The sequence below is a fragment of the Schistocerca nitens genome, chromosome 4 (assembly GCF_023898315.1).
Source record: "Schistocerca nitens isolate TAMUIC-IGC-003100 chromosome 4, iqSchNite1.1, whole genome shotgun sequence".
NCBI lineage: Eukaryota > Metazoa > Arthropoda > Insecta > Orthoptera > Acrididae > Schistocerca > Schistocerca nitens.
The window spans coordinates 227,065,726-227,088,388 of record NC_064617.1 but is presented as its reverse complement, the minus strand read 5'-3'; the positions used below and the strand labels follow the sequence as shown (position 1 = coordinate 227,088,388).

At 44.0% G+C, this 22,663-nt stretch overlaps 1 protein-coding gene across 1 annotated transcript in view; it reads left to right on the top strand.

Annotated features, from left to right (window-relative positions):
• LOC126252226 (sodium channel protein Nach-like) overlaps positions 1–22,663 on the top strand; it is a 201,243-nt gene that overhangs the window by 80,863 nt on the left and 97,717 nt on the right. Inside the window, exon 5 of the mRNA XM_049953098.1 lies at positions 9,410–9,503. Coding sequence (XP_049809055.1) covers positions 9,410–9,503 — 94 coding nt within the window. The remainder of the gene's footprint in view (positions 1–9,409; positions 9,504–22,663) is intronic.

Genomic DNA, 22,663 nt, shown 5'->3' with positions numbered 1-22,663 from the left:
CATCCAAGGATTGAGGTGAGGACTCTGTGCAGGCCCGCCCATTACAGGGATGTTATTGTCGAGTAACCACTCCGCCACAGGCCGTCCATTAAGAACATGTGCTCGATCGTGTTGAAAGATGCAATCGCCATCCCCGAATTGCTCTTTAACAGTGGGAAGCAAGAAGGTGCTTAAAAATCAATGCAGGCTGTGATAGTGCCACGCAAAACAAGGGTGCAAGGCCCCTCCATGAAAAACACCATAACACGTCGCCTCCGAATTTTACTGTTGGCTCTACACAAGCTAGTAGATGACGTTCACCGGGCATTCGCCATACCCACACCCCGCCATCGGATCACCACATTGTGTACTGTGATTCGTCACTCCACGCAACGTTTTTCCACTGTTCAATCGTCCAATGTTCACGATCCTTACACCAATCGAGGCGTCGTCTGGCATATATGCCGGTATTACACTATCAAATTTCTTTGTCAAAGATTTGATCAAAGATGTGATCCAATATTCCGTCCAATATATTTGACAAAGATCTTTGACGTAGCGCTAGAAGGGATATTACACTGTCATCAAATTTTTCGTCAAAGTTCAAGATGGCTGACAACAACTTAATTATTAACCGCAGCAGTTGTACGTACCCCAATTGCATTGTGTGCACATGCGGAAAAGAAGTGGGGGAAAAATGGAACCATACATACGAGGTTGACAGTCTTAAAAGTCCTAGGATTACAACTTGATAATAAATTCAGTTGGTAGGAGCACACCACAGAACTGCAGAAAGGCCTTAACTAATCTGTATTTGCAATTCGAGTGTTAGCAGACATAGGCAACATAAAAATGAAAAAGCTTGCATACTTTGCCTACTTTCATTCAATAATGTCATATGGGATAATATTTTGGGGTAAATCTTGAAGTCAACCAAAAGTTTTCAGAGTCCAAAAGCGTGTAATACGTATTATTTGTGGAGTAAATTCACGGACGTCCTACAGAAACCTCTTCAAAGAACTGGATATACTAACTACTGCCTCTCAGTATATTTACTTCTTAATGAAATTTGTCGTAAATAATATATCTCTTTTTCCAACAAACAACTCAGTTCATACATACAATACCAGGAACAAAAATGATCTGCACAAGAACTTAAAAGCACTTACTATAGTTCAAAAAGGGGTCAACTACTCAGGAACACTCATCTTCAATAATTTGCCAGGAAACATAAAAAATTTAGTTAGAAATAAAGGTCAGTTTAAGAGGAGCCTGAAAAACTTACTACTGGCCAACTCCTACTCCATTGGCGAAATTTTTAATAGGAACAAATGGTGTATTGTATTTATTCATACTATTAGTATTGTTATTTCAGCTTTAAAAAAATCGACATGTTCCACATCCACGAGGATCTCCTCAGCACGGATCTATGGAACGAAAAACTAATCTAATCTGGGTGAAGCCGTGGGTTTTACGACGACACGATAAAAGCATTCAACAAAACTTGTTACGTGAGCTTACAGTGGAAGACGTCAAGTCGTACATCAATTACTTAAGAATGGATGAGCATACATTTCTGTATGTGCTCAATGAAGTGTATCCTAATATCACAAAGCACAATATTCACTTAAGAACTGTACATCTTCAGAAGACAGGCTCACTGTAACACTCCCATTCCTTGCTACAGGAGAGGGTTATGTTATGTTAGGTTAGGTTAGGTTAGGTTAGGTCAGGTCAGGTCTCGTCTCCAATCTTCTTAATCTATTTTTGTATTCAGGGTGCCTCACGTTGTAAAGCGTCTCATCAGCTTCAGACATCTTTATTAATTTTGTAGTTGTCGGCACACACCAATTGTATTTACCGGCAATGGTTATAAAAACACTACAGACGACAGAACGCTGCAGCGATGCTAGCGCTCCATGTGGTAACATGTCACATTGCAGTGAACAGAAGACAAGCGGTTTCTTTGATCAAATATACAGCGAAGCCCTAGATTTGATCAAATATTGGACGGCATTTGACACAGTCCCTATTACACTATCAAATATCTTTGACAAAGATATTGGACAAAGATATTGGACAAAGAAATTTGATAGTGTAATACCGGCCTTACCGGCGGGATGTGTGGCTTATGACCAGCCGCTCGACCATGAAATCCAAGTTTTCTCACTTTCCGCCTAACTGTCATAGTACTTACAGTAGATCCTGATGCAGTTTGGAATTCCTGTGTGATGGTCTGGATAGATGTTTACCTATTACACATTTCGACCCTCTTCAACTGTCGGCGGTCTCTGTCAGTCAACAGACGAGATCGGCCTGTACGCTTTTGTACTGTACGTGTCCCTTCACGTTTCCACTTCACTATCTCATCAGAAACAGTGGACCTAGGGTTGTTTAGGAGTGTGAAAATCTTGCGCACAGACACAAGTGACACCCAATCACCTGACTACGTTCGAAGTCCTTGCGTTCCGTGGAGCGCCTCAATCTGCTCTCTCATGATGTCTAATGACTACTGAGGTCGCTGATATGGAGTACCTGGCAGTAATTGGCAGCACAATGCACGTAAAGGAACGGTTACGTTTGATCACATATTGTACATTGATTAGCCAAAACGTTATGACCATTGCCCACCGCGACATTGGTTGCCACGTGGTGGCATTTCAGGCAAGTGATACGGTAACAAAAGTATGTAAGGGGTGCAGACATGGACTGGGGATGACCCTAGCGAAGACATGGGCCGCAAATGGAGAAATCCATTGAGATAAGCGACTTTGACGAACGGCAGATTATTATTACGCAGAGCCGGTGTACGAGTACCTCTAAAATGGCGAAACTCCTCGAATGTTCACCTGCTACTGTCGTGGGCATCTACGGGAAGAGGTAGAAGGACTGAAAAAGGACCATTAGGCGCTGAATGGTTCGACGTTCACCACTCTTCACAGAATGTGGGATAGATGGGATAGATGGTGATCTGTAAAGTGGGATAGATGATGATCTGTGGCATCTCTGCGGAAAGAGAACAATGCTAGTACAAGCACAATTCTTTCGGAGCACTCCGTTCATCATACATTTTTGAACATGGATATCCGCAGCAGACCACCCTTACGTGTTCACATGTTGACGCAACGACATCGTCAATTACTATTTCAGTGGGCACGAGATCATCAGAATTCGACCGTCAGTCAGTGGAATCGTGTCGGCTCTTCGGGTAAATCACATTTTTGCTTCACTGGGTCGATGGTCGTCCCCGCAAACGCCGTCAACGAGGTGAGCGGCGGCTCGAAACGTGCAGTGCGCCACGGACGCAGGCTAGTGTGAGACATGTTAAACAATGGGAAACACTCTCCTCGGTTGCATGGGACTTGTGATAGTATTCGAAGACACGATGACAGCTGCGAACAGCCTGTATCCCTTCCTGCTTAATGTCTTCCCCGACGGGCGATGTCACCTTTCAGTAGTGTAACTGTCCGTTTCTCAGAGCTAGGACCGTGCTACAGTTGTTTGCAAAGCATTACAGTGAATAAACTTCGATTTCTCGGCGACCTAATCGGCTTGATGTAGATCCTATGGAATCCATATTGGTAGCTATTGGGAGACACCACTGCGTGCGAGAATCAGCTACCCGTTATCTACGCGAATTACATGATCTGTGCGTAGGCATTCAATGCTACATACCGCTACAACGTATCGGATCACTGATACGTAGCATCATATATTTCGTCCCAAAGTCGAACAAACAAGCTATTAACGTTTTGGCTCATCATTGTAACCTGATTGTGAGGATTTTACAAACATCGCGCAACCCTGCTACTTCCATAATGGGTGGCTACGATCAAGAACACCAGCGCGACGACGAAAGTTACTGGACTCGGATACGATTTAACAACGACGACGACAGCGACAGTTAAGTGATGACTGACTTATCCCGCGAAAGTTCAACCCAAGCGAACATTTACTGAATAGAATTTCATAACAATTAATTGTGTTAAAGCTGTATTATCTTAGAAAACAGATTAAGGAAAAGCAAACCTACGTTTCTAGCAATTGTAGACTTAGAGAAAGCTTTTGACAATGTTGACTGTAATACTCTCTTTCAAATTCTGAAGGTGGCAGGGGTAAAACACAGGGAGCGATGGGCTATTTACAATTTGTACCGAAACCAGATGGCAGTTATAAGAGTCGAGGGGCATAAAAGGGAAGCAGTGGTTGGGAAGGGAGTGAGACAGGGTTGTAGCTTATCCCCGATGTTATTCAATCAGTTTATTGAGCAAGCAGTAAAGGAAACAAAAGAAAAATTCGGAGTAGTTATTAAAATCCATGGAGAAGAAATAAAAACTTTGGGGTTGCCGATGACAGTGTAATTCTGTCAGAGACAGCAAAGGACTTGGAAGAGCAGCTGAACGGAATGGACAATGTCTTGAAAGGAGGATATAAGATGAATATCAACAAAAGCAAAACGAGGATAATGGAATGTAGTCAAATTAAATCGGGTGATGCTGCGGGTATTAGATTAGGAAATGAGACGCTTAAAGTAGTAAATGAGTTTTGCTATTTGGGGAGCAAAATAACTGATGATGGTCGAAGTAGAGAGGATATAAAATGTAGACTGGCAATGGCAAGGAAAGCGTTTCTGAAGAAGAGAAATTTGATAACACCGAGTATAGATTTAAGTGTCACGAAGTCGTTTCTGAAGGTATTTGTGTGGAGTGAAACGTGGACGATAAGTAGTTTAGACAATAAGAGAATAGAGGCTTTCGAAATGTGGTGCTACAGAAGAAAGCTGAAGATTAGATGTATAGACCACGTAACTAATGAGGAGATACTGAATGGAATTAGGGAGAAGAGGAATTTGTGGCACAACTTGACTAGTAGAAGGGATCGGTTGGTGGGGCATGTCCTGAGGCATCAAGGGATCACCAGTTTAGTATTGGAGGGCAGCGTGGAGTGTAAAAATCGTAGACGGAGACCATGAGATGAATACACTTGGCAGATTCCGAAGGATGTAGTTTGCAGTAATTACTTGGAGATTAAAAAGCTTGCACAAGATAGACGAAGATTAAAATGCATCAAACCAGTCTCTGGACTGAAGACCACAACAACAACAACAACAACAAAGTTGTATTAATACAACGAGGTCAACGTCTTTCAAGTAAATGCCATTCAGTTTTGAAAAGTATTTCTTGGCTTCTTCAGAACGAAAATTAATTTCTTTCATTAAACCACATACTATTGCGTGCACTTTTGCAAGTTCCTTGTCCTTCAGCACAATCCTCATTATTGGAAATTAATATTATTGTTATCAGTGATACTAAAGCCATTGCTCTTTATTTTTCATTAACTTGCATTGCGTATACGAACATTCTAAATTATTTGCTAGCGCTGTTTTTTTTTTTTTTTTTTTTTTTTTGCATTCGCATGTTACCTTATTGTTATGGTAATGCAGCAGTCTATAACGAATAGCGAGCGTGTTTGGTGGAGTACTTTGAAAGGGATAAACTTTTGATTTTGGTAGATGTGTGCTGATCTGCAAGTTACGGTTTTTCTGAGCTTTGCTTGCATGTGTGGACGTAATATTAAGTTAATCCTGGGTAAAATTAAATATTTTTGGTTTCAGTTATCTTCAAACTTAACTGCAAGAACTATCACTTTATTAAATGAGCCACAGTCATTTCTAGTCAGATTAATAATCGACGGGGTTGCTGTTTTCGTAATACGCTGAGATATACACTGAAGTGACAAAAATTCATCGTACAGTGATATGCACATACACAGATGGCGGTAGTATAAAAGGGCAGTGCATTGGCAGAGCTCTCATTTGTTTTCCGGTGATTCACGTGAAAAGATTTCCAACGGGAACAGTATGCAACTGTTACAGTATCATCCACAAGTCTGAAGCAGTAAATATGAATACAATTAATTTTTATTCCAGTCTTTTTTTCTTTCATTGGTATTATTGCGTTCTCGATTAAGTCATTAAACAAGTAAGGTAAGGTGATAGAGGGCATCCCTGCCATACTCCCCTTCCGAGTTTTGCTTCTTTCTTGCAACTATTAATACCCATTTCAGTACATTTACTGTTGTATGTACTCAGCATTCATATTCTGTCTTTCCAGTCAAGTCCCACTCTGGGAATTGCTTTAAACACTAACATGCAATCAATCATATAAAATGTTTTGTTTAGTTCAATACATGTTATGTGTTTTCCCCAGTTTACTGGTAATCCCACTTCCAAGATTTTATGTAGTGCCAATATTGATTCACTCGTTCCTTTTCCTGATTTGAAGCCAAATTTATCTTTGGAAAAGTTCCAATCTATTTTATTTTTTATCCTTTCGTTAACTATTGACAGCAATATTTTCAAAGACATGACAGAAGGGCTAGTCTTCTATAATTTGTACAGTCCTTTGCATTTGGCCTGTTGGGTGGTTCAATATTTCTAGTTTTTGTGAAGTTGTTGGTATGATAACCTTTTCATAACTTTATACTGTGTACTACAGTAAAAAAATTACTTTTGATGCCATCACTGCTGTTTTACAAGAGCTCTGCAGCGATGCCATCTGTAGCTATTGCTTCATTTGATTTTAACTTATTTAGTAATAACTCTTCTTCTGTTATCGGTGGTCCGTTATTATTTTCGTCATTTAGTTTTTCAATATACTCACCTAAACTTTCAGTTTCTGCACCTCTGTACAGATCTTGAATATACTCTTTCCATCTGTCATTTACATCCTCTACGTCAAATAGCAGCTTCCTATTTTTATCTCTCAGTATATTACGCTTGGTTCTTCGTCTGTGTTGCAACAATTTAATCACGGAATTGGTTTAAAATCTTCTTCTAATTCCTAGCTAATATTTGCCAGACACTTTTCTTTCTCCAAATGACACAGCGGTGTTATCTTGTTTTTTGACTGATTTATGTTTACCAGGGCTTTTTGTAATTTTAATCAGTTCCTTTCAATGAATTGCAGTATTTCTGGAGTCACCCAAGGCTTCCTAGGTTCTAACTTCCTTATTCCTAATTGTTGTCGCTGTATTTGTTATATTTACATTCATAGCATCCCAACTGCTTTCTTCCCCTTCTCATTCAGTTGTTGTCTGCTTGAATTCCTGCAAAACCTCTGAATTCGTCACTTTGTCTATTGCCCTTTCCTTTATACATTTCAACTTATGCTTCTTAAATGTGATATTGCACTTTGCTGTACCAATAGTATGGTCACTGTCTACAAGATGAACTAGAACTGCACCGACAGACTTTCAAAGTGTGGACTAAAACAAGTAAAAAATTCTGGTACAGGTGAGCTGTAAGATTCATATCTTCGATACTGTTAAAAACATCTCTTCCACTTCATGATCTTTGCTTCCCATATTTTCGGAGAAGGTAGTATCTACCCAATAAAGAGAAAAATTGTACAAGCATGGACTCTAAAATGTATACCTTAAAAGCTATGAGCACATGTTTAGTAAAAGAGAAGTATGTGTTTTGCAGTAGCGAAGATGACTAAGTGCTCATTGATCTTAAGACAAGAACTTATTAACAACATTTTTCTCTTGTCTTGGTCCATACCTCTGAAAGTTTCTCGGTGAGTTCTGATTCACCCTGTGTATTAACACTATGGCATCTGTGACTAGATTTTAGTTGATTTCAGTATTAAATAGCTTTTATTCTTCATCATAATCTGTTTCCTGATTTTGCAGGTTACACAGAACAGCAAAACACTGAACAAGCCAAATAAATTTCCTTTAGACCCGATATTCAGTACTCAAGGGGTGACTCTACTCCACTGACTGTACAGTGCTTTGAATCTTTGCTTTTACCATTTACTGTCAGCATACCATGAAAATACACTGAAGAGCCAAAGAAACTAGTACACCTGCCTAATATCGTGTAGGGCCCCCGAGGGCACGTAAAAGCGCCGCATCACGACGTGGCATGGATTCGACTAATGTCGGAAGTAGTGCTGGAGAGAATTTACACCATGAAACCTGTAGGGCTGTCCATAAATCCGTACGAGGGGCTGGATATCTCTTCTGAACAGAACATTGCAAGGGATCCCAGAAATGCTCAATAATTTTCATGTCTCGGTAGTTGATGGCCAGCAGAAATTTTTAAACTCGGAAAAGTGCTCCTGGAGCTCCTCTGTAGCAATTCTGGACTTGTGGGATGTCGCATTGTCCTGGTGGAATTGCCTAAGTCCGTCGGAATGTGCAACGGACATGAATGGATGAAGGTGATCGGACAGGATACTTACGTAGGTGTCACCTGTCAGAGTCGTATCTATACGTATCAGGAGTCCCATATCACGCCAACTGCACACGCTCCACACCAGTACAGAGCCTCCACCAGCTTGAACAGCCCCATGATGACACGCAGGGTCCATGGATTCATGAGGTTGTCTCCATACCCGCATGCGTCCATCCGCTCGATACAATTTGAAACAAGAGTCATCCGACCAGGGAACATGTTTCCCATCATCGCCCGCATCTCGTGGTCGTGTGGTAGCGTTCTCGCTTCCCACGCCCGGGTTCCCGGGTTCGATTCCCGGCGGGGTCAGGGATTTTCTCTGCCTCGTGATGGCTGGGTGTTGTGTGATGTCCTTAGGTTAGTTAGGTTTAAGTAGTTCTAACGGACTGATGACCATAGATGTTAAGTCCCATAGTGCTCAGAGCCATTTGAACCATTTTTCCAGTCATCAACAGTCCAATGTCGGTGTCGACGGACCCAGGGGCGGAGCGAAAACCTTTGTGTCGTGCAGTCATCAAGGGTACACGAGTGGGCCTTTGGTTCCGAAAGCACAGTCGATGACGTTTCGTTGAATGGTTCGCACGCTGACACTACTTGATGGTCCAACATTGAAATCTGCAGCAATTTGCGGAATAATTGCTCTTCTGCCACATTGAACGATTCTGTTCAGGCGTCGTTGGTCCCGTTCTTGCAGGATCTTTTTCCGGCCGGAGCGATGTCGGAGATATAATGTTTAACCGGATTCCTGATATTCACAGTAAACTCGTGAAATGATCGTACGGGAAAATTCCCACTTCATCGATGTTGTGTCCCATCGCTCGTGCGCCGACTATAACATCATGTTCAAAACCACTTCAATCTTAATAACTTGCCATTGCAGAAGCACTAACCGGTCTAACAACTGTGTCAGATACGTGTTGTCTTACACAGGCGATGCTGACCGCAGCGCCATATTCTGTCTCTTTACATGTTTCTGTACTTGAATACGCATGCCTATACCAGTTTCTTTGGAGCTTCAGTGTACATAGTTTCTATGTCACGTCTTTTGTGTTGTTCAGTTTACATTTTACATTTGTGTACATCTTTTAGATTTCAGTAATTCATTTCACCAGAGTAACTGGGTCTCCTTTAAGAGGTTTAAGAGATTCAGTTCCGTTAGCGTATCATGAACAAATTCTTGTGTTGCAGACGAGAAGGAATATCGGAGCCGCCACTGGACATGCGTGTCAACTCCAGCACAGGGCCTGGTTCACTCTACATCGAGTTTCTCACCAATGTTGAGGTGAATGTCCTTCTGAAACTGACCTCTTGGGATTGCATCTTGCTTTGCTAACTGCAGCTATGTGTTCAACTGAAGAAAAATTATATAGTCCATGTACGCTCTAAGGGTAAAAAAAAAAAAAAAACACCTTGCACTTACTGAAGGAATTATCTGGATGGGACAGAAATTGGTAGACGTGATGTGCGTGTACCGCCAAGTAAACGATCATTTATTTAAGAAAAATATCTTCACAAACAGAGTAAGTCAATAAAGCGTTGGTCCACCTTTAGCACTTATGCAAGCAATTTGCTAAATACTGTCCAACTGTCGCCTCAGATCCCGAGCTGGTTGGGTGCTCCTGCCCATAATGCTCCAAAGGTTTTCAAAGGTAGCGTTTGACAAGCACGGAGACAGGCAGTGCAAACCCTCACAGTGTGCACGCGGGCGTTATCTTTCTGAAATGTAAGCTCAGGATGGCTTGCCATGAAGAGTAGCAAAACGGGGCACATAATATTATCAACGTATCGCTGTGCTGTAAGGGCACTGTGGACGACAATCCAATGGATCTTGCTATGTAAAGAAATGGCACCGTAGACCATCATTCCTAGGCCACCCTGCCTGGCGGCATGTCTTTACTGGAGAACGGGGCTCAGCTCAAAGCGGGGCTCATCATTGAAGACAATTCTTCTCCAGACAATGAGATTCCAGGCCGAAGACATGTTTGGAGACGTCTTGGACCGTTCTGGCATGCCAAGCTAACTGTCGCCCACCATATTGCCCGACATCCAGAAGTTACGGTCTGGGGAGCCGTTCCTTTTCATAACAGGTCTTCTTTGGTTGTCGTCTGCGGCATCCAGACAGCGCAGCGATCCGTCGAATATATTCTACGCCCCGTTTTGTTGCACTTCATGGCAAACTATCCTGAACTTACATTCGAGCAAGATAATGTCCGCCCAAACACAGCAAGAGTTTCTACTGCTTGTTCTAGTGCTTGCTAAACCGCACCTTGGGCAGTGAGGTCGCCAGTTCTCTCCACAGCTGAGAATGTTTGGAGCATTATGGGAAGGGCCATTCAGCTATCTCGCAATTTTGGCGATCCAAGCGCCAATTGAACAGAATTTGGCACGATATCCCCAGGAGCACATCCATCAACTCTATCAGTCAAGGCCAAGCCGAATAACTTCATGCGTAATGGGTAGTGGTGGACATGACAATTTGTGAAGCTCTTTCTTTTGAGGTAATCATCCAATTTTTCTGAAACTGTAATCATTTGTTTGTCCGTAAATGTAAATCACATCTGTCCTATTAGAATGATTCCTTCAAGGTAAGTCGTTTCTTTTGGCTTAGTGCGCACTACCACAAAGCATGTGAGTGTTCAAATTGTGGCTGACTGCTTGACGTTGCCTCGAGGCTACATATATGTGACAATTTCAGAGATGGAATAACAGCTGAAGAGGAGGTCGGTAGCTTCTGTCACGTTGTCAGGCACAATCGCTGGTGCATGCCGAGATCAAAGGCTGTCCACAAGAAAGGCAATGCTTGCCTGCAGCACCTGGCGGGTGAATCGTCCCTGCAAAGGCACCAAATCGACTGCACACAGATTTACACTGAACAGAGGGCTACGGCTAATAGCATTACAGTCTGCCAATGGCGGCTGGCTGCTTCAGCTTTAACTCAAAGCGGTCTTCTTCTTGCAGTCATCGACTGGCGTTGACTGCAATGCTCGGCATACCAAACCCAACTGTATACTGATGAGAACTACGGAAGTACTGAGGCTGAGGGTCTAAATCAGGTGGTTTATACGTTAATCAGGCTGTATAGCGCTTCTTCAGCGACGGCGCTTCAGCCTGGAAATGGTAACAAGTTGTAGCACCCAGACATAGCATGTTGTCATGGGGATGACGGGTGCTTCTACCCGTGTGACATCATTCTGCTGTATCAACGCTATACAGCTCGTTACACCGGACGAGGCTGTGGTGCAAAACTCCTTTCTCTTCAAAATTCGCCTCCAAATAGTGCCGTGTTTACAAATGCAAAATTCACCATTTTTCCTTTCCAGAATTTAGCGTAAGCCATGTGGTTCATTAGTTGTTTACCAATTTAAATGCTATTTCCTACCCAGTCTGTTAGCAACTGCTGCAGTGGGAGCCCATTCGCTTGGGCATTCTCCTCTTAACGTATGTAAAGGTTTCACGAAGTAGTTAGAACCACAATGATACCAGAAACTGAGCCACTAATTGTCATGATTTTATTGAACTGCTTATCTAGGATGATGGAGCTTTTGCTCAACGCTAACGTATCCTTTCTGCGTAATTATAAGTTCATCCAATGAATGGATATGGTCAGGTTTCAAGATGTCATTTAGGTAAGATAGGTTCTGGATTGGCCGCTCCTCCAGTCGTTTTTGCAGCTAGTGCAGCAAGGGCCCCAGTGATAGCTGGCAGGTGAAATGAAGTTCCTACTACACACATCAAAAATGAATTTTTTTTGCATCATCCCGCTTCCCAGAACTCCTGAAGATAGACATTGACTGTGGATATTGTATCACAGACACTGTCCCTTTGACTCTTATGAGATGTCACTAATACCGCCCAAAGATGTAAACAACCATGCATGAGCAGCGCCTATTAGACGGAGGGGGTCCAACAGCCGATCAGTTCCAGTCATTCCACCAGGACGGAGGTACACGACTCGTGTTGTCTGTAGTTCAACCATGCCTAGACGGTCAATTTCGTGGTTCGATCGCGTCAGCATTGTTACTTTGCGCCAGGAAGCGCTCTCAACAAGAGAGGTGCCTACGCGACTCGGACTGAACCAAAGCGATGTTGTTCTGACATGGGGGAGACACAGAGAGACAGGAACTGTCGATGACATGCCTCGCTCAGGCCGCCCAAGGGCTACTTCTGTAGGGGATGGCCGCTACCTATGGATTATGGATCGGAGGAACCCTGACAGCAACACTATCATGTTGAACAATGCTTTTCGTGCAGCCATTTGCTAGAACGGCCGATAACTCAGACGGCGAACCCAAGCAAGAACGTTAATTTTTAAAAAATGGGCATTCCGTCAGGAAGTAGCAGACAGAACTTGGTCACAATGCGTACAAAGTGGTGGGGAAGCGCCACTTATCAAATGACGATGGCTAAAAAGGCAGTGCCCAATACGCAACCTAGTTAACATGACTTCCTCCCGGCGTGAGGGCCGAGAGGAGGTCGTCCAAGCCGCTGGGAGAAGCTTAATAAGCCGGAACTTATTCCCATTAAGGGAGGACCAATGGCAAATCAAAAGGGCTACCACCTCCTGACAGACGGCAACCCAAAGATCATTGGAGGGAATATAGGAACTAGTGGGCTGACGTACGAGGATTGCAGCCTTGGCAGCAGCGTTAGCAGCTTCGTTTCGTGGAATGACCAGGAATCCACATAAACATCAGAGTGGCTCCACCAAGAGCGAGCAAGTGACAGTTTTCCTGGACCTGTTGCACTAAGGATTGGGCAGTGTACAGTGCACACAGACGTTGAAGGGCTCTGAGAGAGTCTGAGCACAGGACACAATTGAGAAGTCTATGTCGCTGGGTGGACTCCGTGACCTGAATCATGGCGAAGAGCTCGGCTATAAATACTGAGCAGTGAGCCGGAAATCGATATCTAAGGCGTGGGCGCCAATGACGAAGGAACATATTGGTGTGTCCTAAGGGTCTAATGTACCTCATGCGCAGCGTGCATGCAGTCTTCTGATTTATTCCTCCCCTTCTTATGCCCTACCTTCTCCTTTTCTTCACATGTAGCGGCACTTCCACTTGTGATAAAGCATACAGAGAACCTTTAAAAGGCGTAATGCATCCCGTGTGGACAATGGTAGCTTGTACTGGCAATTGTAATGGAACGTTCAGTGACGATGTCATTTCTATGAATTGGTATGGCGCTTGATATTGAGTAATAAATTTCTTTGGTGTTATTTTCGGGATTCGCAACAGGTGACATAGTTGTCTCATTAGTTCATACATGAAGTTACTGCACTGATTAGTATTTATTGTGGCTGGGATGTCAAATTTCTATAACCAATTATTCCCCATTGCCGATTTGCAATGGCGGCCATTGCACTATAATGATAAAAATGGTCTATGATAATTAACACGTACAGTTAGCTGCTGTTATTTGGTTAAATGGACACAAGGTGTCCATCCATACCATTTCGGATGGCCGGCATTCCTCCAGCAAGCTTTGAACCGATATTTGCTGATATCTCAAACCGATAGATTGTGCACAAGGCACCCAGTTCCTCAGATGCTGGTTCATGTCCTCCACCAATACTCTTCAGCTAACCTACGACCTGTTGTCCTTCATCATCTGTGTCATGATAAACTGTGAGCGCTAGCTTCTTTAATAGTTATTCTCTCAGGGCTGCAGGCACCATAATGCTTAAGCCCAATCTTCATGGCCTGCCTAGTAATCCATCGTTCACGGCAAACTGTGGCACTGTTTTGAATAGCGTGTGGTCTGTGTCAGCAGTTTATATGTCCTGCCACTCTGCAAGGCTTCAGCCAAGCATTCGTATGACATCAATCACTATGCTTCGCCCACCAGCATTGCCACGCTTCCAGCCCAACTTCTGAACTACCTCAGAATCGAATTCGATTAATTTCGGTGCCCATCGAGTCAATCTGCTTGAAGTATCTTTTAATTCAAACAGCCATTTAATGTTGTGTGGTCAGTTAAGGCTCCCAATTTCCTGCTTTATGTGTAGTACCTGAAGTATGTGACACCGTACATTAATCTCAACATTCCCTTTTTCATGGTGGAGTAATTTTCTTGGCTTTATCTATTTGTCTTGATGTGTATGCTACTAGGTGCACTTTCCCATTCACTTCCTGGCTTAGAACATAACTTACCACCTTGTTGCTCCCTCATAACTCACATTAAATTCATCTTAATAATTTGGAAATATTAATACAGGGGTAATCGGTAGTTCCCCCTTAATTTTCTGGACGTGGGTTGACATTCTACCACAAGCTGGAATTTTACAGCCCTCTTTAATAAACGTGTCAATGGTCTGGCAGTGTCAGCTAATCCCTCAACAAATTTTCTATGAGAATTGGGTAATCCTAAAAGTAACGATATATGTTTTGTAGTCTGTGGTGATGGGAACTCAACACATAGCAACCTCAGGTCGGTCTTTATGTAGTCTTGGCTAATCATATGGCCTAGACAGTTCTCTTCTGTAATGCAAAGTGGCACTTCTCGATACTCAGTATTAACCACATTGAATGCAACCTTGTAAACACTTGTAGACGTTGTATGTTCTTCTCTTTATTCTTCGAAAAGACGATAGTGTCATCCAATTAAATCATACACCGATGAGTCTTCAAACCTCTAAACATCTCTGCAAGCAATCGTTGAAATGTGGCTGGTGCTTTTTGTAGCCCAAATGGCGCAACTGGTAATAACTACATTTTAAATTCATTTTGGAAAATTATTTGCAACGATCAAAGTTGTCTAATGTTTTAATATTTGTTACAGGATATGCATTTGTAACGATTCTGAAGTTTAAATATCGGTAATCACAAGCGAACCTGTTCTTTTTCGCCTTGTCCACTGATTTTTGTTTACAAAACCGACTGATGCTCCCCAGGAACTAATACTCTCTTCACTAATCCCACAATCCAGTTTCTGATTGATAAATTCTTCCATTATGGATTGCGAATGTTGAGGTATTCTGCACAGTTTTCTACGCACAGGAGAGTTACCCCCAGTCAGCATCCTGTGTTGTATAGCGCGTATTGCTAGCAACAGTCCACCATGTTTGAATAAGTGTGCGCACTTCATCAATAGCACCTCTATGGCTGCTCTTGTGATCTCCCTCCAGGTAATGAACTATCCCATTTAATGCAAATTGTTATCATGCAGAACGACCGAATTGGTAACTAATAATCGTTTTACCGAAAACACTTCATCGGCGCCTAAATTATCCATGTTAGTAGGAAGCATGTCTTCTTCATATACTTCCTGCACATATACCATGATGCTACGCACACTGCTGGAAAAAATGGTACAACTCGAAAGACAACGTCGATTTTGATCTGATGTACTGATAATGGTTCCAACATCATCCACCAACGGATAGCGTAGTGCCACACCAGCTAGAGTGCCACTTGTGTCTACCATTTAATAGGGAATAATAACAGCCAGAAGGCTCAGTGAAGTGCGGTTGTGTGAAGCATGCAATGGAGACACACTCCTGCGTCCTCCACCCAATTGAGCGAGCTTGAAGAAGGTCATATTGTGGCCTTCTGAGTGGTAGACTGCTCTTTCAGGGAGTAGCCACACAAGCTTGAAGTGCTGCATCAGTTGTGTAACGATGCTGACATCAGTTGTCTCGTGAACATTCTCACACCTGTAGATAGTGTTCTCGATACCCACGCACTGCAGATGCCTGCCAGAATCGACGTATTGTAAGGGCAGTAAAGGCAGAAATTACGGATACCACAGCACAGATAAGATGGCTTATGAACCCAGACGTATCAACATGAAGAGGTGGGAATCGGTTATTAACAATGGGATGTATGATGTTCTGGATGACCGCGCACCACAGATGCCTGCCAGAATACGTATTGTAAGGGCAGTAAAGGCAGAAATTGTAGCTACCACAGCACAGATAAGATGGCTTATATACCCAGACGTGTCGACATGAAGAGTTGAGAAACGGTTATTAACAATGGGACTGTGGGCACACACACCTCCAGCCCATCTTCCACTCATGTCCGCAGCTCGTAGTATGGTGGCTAGCGTTGCTACATCTGGATCACGGGGTCCCCTGCTCGACTCCCGGCCGAGCTGGAGATTTTCTCCGCCCAGGGACTGGGTGTTTGTGTTGTCTTCATCATTTCACCATCATTCGTGAAAGTGGCGATGTTGGATAATGGAAACCTTGAGAATTTGTACAGGCGTTGATAACCCCGCAGCTGAGCGCCTCACAAACCAAACATCAACATCATCTTCCACTCACGCCACGGCGTCGATGTGCACAGGTCAATTGTGTGTGCGTACAACATAGACCTGGTGAGCACTGTGTCATATTCGTCCAGGAGACACTGGCCCCACCCCCAGGCCTTGGGTTGTGATAAGCTACAGTTCTCGTTCACCTTTGGTGTTTCTGGATGTGACACTAACCAGCGCTTAGTACGTGCAGAATGTTGTTAGGCATGTTCTTTTGCTATTCTGGCAATAGGAAGGTGATGTGTTGTTCTGACAGCATAAAGCTCGTCCACAAACTGTCTCATCCACAAACTGTCTCTAACCTCAATGTGCTCTGCAAGACGTCCAGTAACTCCCCTGGCCGGCACGATCTGTGGACTAGTCTCCAATCGAGCACGTGTGAGATATGATGAGACGAGAAGTGACACTCGTCAGCCAACAAACGTTACAGAAGTACTTGAACAGTTCGAGCAAGTGCAGCATAACGTGTTTCAGTACTGGTCAATATGTCGTACCTCAGAACCGCTTGTGCTACTGATCTGTGTTCATGTACTCCACAAGCACTCTTACAACACTAAATCTTGAATGAATTGAAAACCTCCGAAAGAGTGTACTAATTTTTTTCCGGCAATGTATAAAATAATGTGATGCATCCATTCCGTCATTGTCTAACAGTAGCTCTAGCACACAAAAGATACACTGAAGCGCCAAAGAAACTGTTATAGGCATGTGTATTCTAATACAGAGATCTGTGATCAGGCAGAATACGGCGCTGCGTTCAGCAAAGCCGAAATAAGACAAGTGTCTGACGCAGTTGTCGGTTACTGCTCCTAAAATGTCAGGTTATCAAGAACGTGATGTTATAGTAGTCGCACGAGCGATGGGACACAGCGTCTCCGAAGTAGCGATGAAGTGGGGATTTTCCAGCACGACCATTTCACGAGTGTACAGTGAATATCGGGAATCCGGTAAAACATAAAATCTCAGACATGTCTGCAGCCGGAAAAAGATCCTGCAAGAATGGGACGAACGACGACTGAGAGAATCGTTCAGCGTGACTGAAGTGCAACCTTTCTCCAAGTTGCTGCAGATTTCAATGCTGGGCCATCAACAACTGTCGGCGTGTGAACCATTCAACGAAACATCATAGATATGGGCTTTCAGAGCCGAAGATCCACTCGTGTACCCTTGATGACTGCACGACACAAAAGCTTTACCTCTTGCCTGGGCCTGTCAATATCAGTATTGGACTGTTGATGACTGGAAACATGTTGTCTGGTCGGACGACGCACGTTTCAGATTTTATTGAGCGCATGGACGTGTACAGATATGGAGGCAACTTCATGAGTCCATGGACTCTGGATATCAGCAGGGGACTGTTCAAGCTGGTTGAGGCTCTCTAATGATGTGGGGCGTGTGCAGTTGGACTCTGACAGGTGACAGGTACGTAAGTATTCTGTTTGATCACCTGCATCCATTCATGTCTGTTGTGCATTCCGACGAACTTGGGCAATTCCAGCAGGACAATGCGACAATCCTTACGTCCACAATTCCTATAGACGGGCTCTAGGAACACTCTTCGAGTTTAAACACTTCCGTTGGCCAGCAAACTCCCCAAACATTAATATTATTGAGCATATGTGGTATGCCTTGCAACGTGGTGCTCAGAAGAGATCCCACCCCCACCTAATCCTACGGATTTATAGGCAGCCTGCAGGATTCACGGCGTCAATACTTCAGACATTAGTCGAATCCATGTAACGTTGTGTTGCGATACTTTTGCATGCTCTCATGACAGGGGAGCCTTGCAACCGCGTATCATTTGCAGCGATCTCTCCCAATCGGAACAATATTCCACTGAGCTCAACAGCGTACTTCAAAAAATCAGTTTTTGTGTGACATTTACTTCAGAAATCCAACCCAAAGACTGCACAGAACCCCTCACCCACATTGGGCAAAACTTCCATAATATCTCAAAACTACTGTGCTCCAGTACGTACACTGAGCTTCAAAAATGGTTCAAATGGCTCTGAGCACTATGGGACTTAACTGCTGAAGGCATTAGTCCCCTAGAACTTAGAACTAGTGAAACCTAACTAACCTAAGGACATCACAAACATCCATGCCCGAGGCAGGATTCGAACCTGCGACCGTAGTGGTCTTGCGGTTCCAGACTGCAGCGCCTTTAACCGCACGGCCACTTCGGCCGGCCACTGAGCTTCGCTGAGTCTAGTAATATCACATCATTGTTCCCTACTCCATGCAACCAATGACGTGTAGAGTTCAGTCTCCTCCCACCCAAGAGGTCCAAATTCGCCACAAACACGTGAGCCCCTGTATCTACCAAGTTATGTACCATCTATCACGCCAACTAAGCAAGACACCACCTCTGCATACATTTTCGTAGCACTGAATTTTATTGGGAACACAGTCAGATTAATATTAAGTCTCCACTGGTGTCTAACGTCCATTTTGTTCCTGCTCCCACAATCCTGTGCATGTTGTCCCATTACTCCACACTCACGGCATTGTGGCTGGCGATACTTCTTCCGAATGTAGCCCACGGCTCTGCCTCTTGCAGGATAACTTAACCTGCCTCCTTACTTCTCATAACTTGATCAGTTAAAGCATTTATTATCCTCATCCCATCTAGAAAAGTCTCCACTGATTCAGTTCACCTTTAGGATCTCCCCTGAGCTGCTCCCAAAAGAACCCTCCTGGACTCAGCGTATCGAATCAGAGATCATAAGGTCGCTACATCATCACTGAATACGCTGTAAATAGGAATTCAGGGAAAGATAGGAAGGTATCCCCTGTCAGCAAGAGCGAGAAGAAACAGATTTCTGATTACCTGAGTGGTCAGCATCAAAACTTCATCTTCAGCATTAACAGCGTTGAGTATCAATGGCCAAAGTTAAAGAGGATTGTAAATACACTTATACTCCTTACGCCGAGAGAAGAGCTGTGACAGCTGGCAGCGCAGTTGCCAGTATTCGACACAGACGGGCAGCGAGCCAGCAGCGGTCGCCCAGCACTACGGCAACACTGGGGCGTTGCTACGGTAATGTAAATAAAAGCTCACGATCTGATTGGCTGTCGTGGATGCGCGAAGCACGTGCGCCAAGGCCGCGTCAACTGTCAGAGCTCTTTTCCCGCCGTACGCACTTTTTTTTTATAGGCAGGTACAGAGGGTGGACAAAAATATGGAAACACTAAACACACAACAGATTACCAGGCCTAATACGGTGTAGAAAACCGTTGCAATTCAAAACGGCTTCCAGTCGTCTTGGAATGCATGTATACCGGTCCTGTATGGTTTCCGAAGGAATCTTATAGCAGTCTTCGTACAAAATAGTGATAACTTCAGGTAATGGTGATGGAAGTGGATAGCGATCACAAAAACTCGAAACATTGATATCTGGTCACTGTGGTGGCCAGGGAAGATGGACCAATTCATTCTCGTCCAAACAAAAAAAAAAAGTAGTCTCTGACGATGACAGCAGTGTGAACAGCGTTCGTCTCGTCTTGCAACGGAGCAAGACCATTGGGGAACAAATATTGTACCACGAGAAAGACTTGATCAGGCAAAATGGCCACATAATCTTGGCAGTAATGTGACCTTACAGAATAACCGTGGAGCCCATGGAATACCACGATATGGCTCTCAACACAGTTTCGTCCGCGTTGTGACTTAGCGGATGATTTCTTTTTATTCTATACGGCGCCTCTTGAAACACCGAACACTTCGGCTGCCTCGGTTATGGAAACATTCGCCATACAGTTACCAAAAATTTTTCCGTTCGACCTCACTAAACTCCGACATATTGCAGTCACAACAACCCAGAACGCTGTTCTGTCTATGACTGACTCTTGCAACATATTGCGGACGTTGCACAGGTGGCGATCGTGGTAAGATACAACAGCGCAGCCTGCAGGCTTGACTAGTAACCCGCATCGCATTTCTGTTCAATCATGCATTTCTCACAGCGTTTGCATATTTTTATCCGACCATTGTATGTGCAGAGCAAAGTTTTGAGGGGTGGAAAAGACAGGCCGTGGTACGACGGCCGTGTTAGAAAGCTGCTACCAAATCAAAGAGACCTTTAATGCAAATTTAAACTTAGCCACAGCCTCACAGTCAAAGGAAAACTAAAAAAAAATTAGAGTAATGAGAGCCATGCGTTAAGCTTTCAACCAGTTCGAAATTAAAATTCTGTCACTAACTTGAGAGAAAATCTTCAGAAGTTTTGATTTTGCGTTGAATCAGTAAACGGATCGAAGACATCTGCCCAGGTACTCTGTGACCGTAATGGCACTGAGAAAGAGGATGACACAGAAAAAGCCAAATTCTACACGTTTTCTTCCAAAACTGGAACACCCATATTAGAACAGGCGGAAATATTGGAGCTGACTCTGGCATTCAGTCCATCGTACAGATGGCAAATACTGTCCTGGGATTCGTCTGCTCGACCTGTTCACGTGGTTCTGTAAGGATTGTTGGATGAAGAATTGCACGAGCTACATCTCGTCCCATTATATACCACACGTGCTCGATTGGAGAAAAATCTGGAGATCGTCATGGCCAGCTAAGTTGCTGCACGTCTTGCAGAGCACGTTGAGTGTCACAGGAAGTGTGAGGGCAAGCATTAGCGTCCCCTTCAGAAACACCAAAGGTGAACGAGAGCTGTAGCTTATCGCAACCCAGATCATAAGGCCTGAGGTCGGAGGAGCGTGACTTCCAGAATTCACTCTACGAGGCAGCGCTCACCATGTCTACATCGTACGGACAGAAGCCATCACTTGCGTACAGGCAGAATCTGTTTTCATCGCTGAAGACCACGGCGCGCCACTCCATCTTCCAAGTGATCCTCTGACAGCATCAGTCGAGCAGCACATTTCGATGGCAACTGACCCTTAACAGACAAATGTAATGTATTGCGAATACATAGATAGAAGGATCATTTATTGTATGATTATGTGATAGCGGAACAAACACTGGTAGCAGTTACTTCTGTAAAATATCTCGGAGTATTCGTGCGGAACGATTTGAAGTGGAATGATCATATAAAATTAATTGTTGGGAAGGCGAGTGCCTGGTTGAGAGTCATTGGGACAGTCCGTTGGAAAATATAGTCCATCAACAAAGGAGGTGGCTTACAAAACACTCGTTCGACCTATACTTGAGTATTGCTCATCAGTGTGGGATCCGTACCAGGTCGGGTTGACGAAGGAGATAGAGAAGGTGCAAAGAAGAGCGGCGCGTTTAGCCACAGGGTTATTTGGTAAGCGTGACAGCGTTGCGGAGATGTTTAGCAAACTCAAGTGGCAGACTCTGCAAGAGAGGCGCTCTGCATCGCGGTGTAGCTTGCTGTCCAGGAATCGAGAGGGTGTCGAATATATTGCTTCCCCCTACTTATACCTCCCGAGGGGATCACGAACGTAAAATTAGAGAGATTCGAGCGCGCACGGAGGCTTTCCTCCAGTCGTTCTTCCCGCGAACCATACGCGACTGGAACAGGAAAGGGAGGTAATGACAGTGGCACGTAAAGTGCCCTCCGCTACACACCGTTGGGTGGCTTGCGGAGTATAAATATAGATGTAGATGTAGATGTAGATGCTGTGGCGTGATTGGAAGATGGGCTATAGATCTGCGTGCCCGTTGTGCCACTGCTGATAACCTGTTCTCAGCAGTTCGTGTTGACGTGTCTGGGTCCACAAGCCCCTTATCTGAGCTGTGGTATTTCATTGTATCCATATTTAGCAGCTTCATACGTGACTGTCTTCAATACACTGGAAGTAATGAATTATAAAACACGTCTTCAGTCACAGCTTTTCGTGTTTTATTAAGTACACGATCGATTTTGGACCCTGTGCTGTGGTAGGTGTACGATCTGCCACTGTTGTCCTTCAATTACGACGAACCTGGCAGACGTCTGCACTGACGGACGTCCAGAACCTCGACCACGGGTGTGAGAACGGTGGCGTGACCACTGATACCAACATCGCTGCACAACTTACGCAGCACGTCTTCCTTTTCTATTTAGGAATAGTTCTGCTGAGCTTTGTTCAAAAGCTTGGAAGCGAAGGCACTAGATGTATCTGACAAAGCAACCTACTGTGACAAAACAGCTGCATTTCCATAGGACGATATGTCCGTGGCCAAAATGACAGGTTTGCTTGGATCGAAACGAACCAAGCATCGATCAC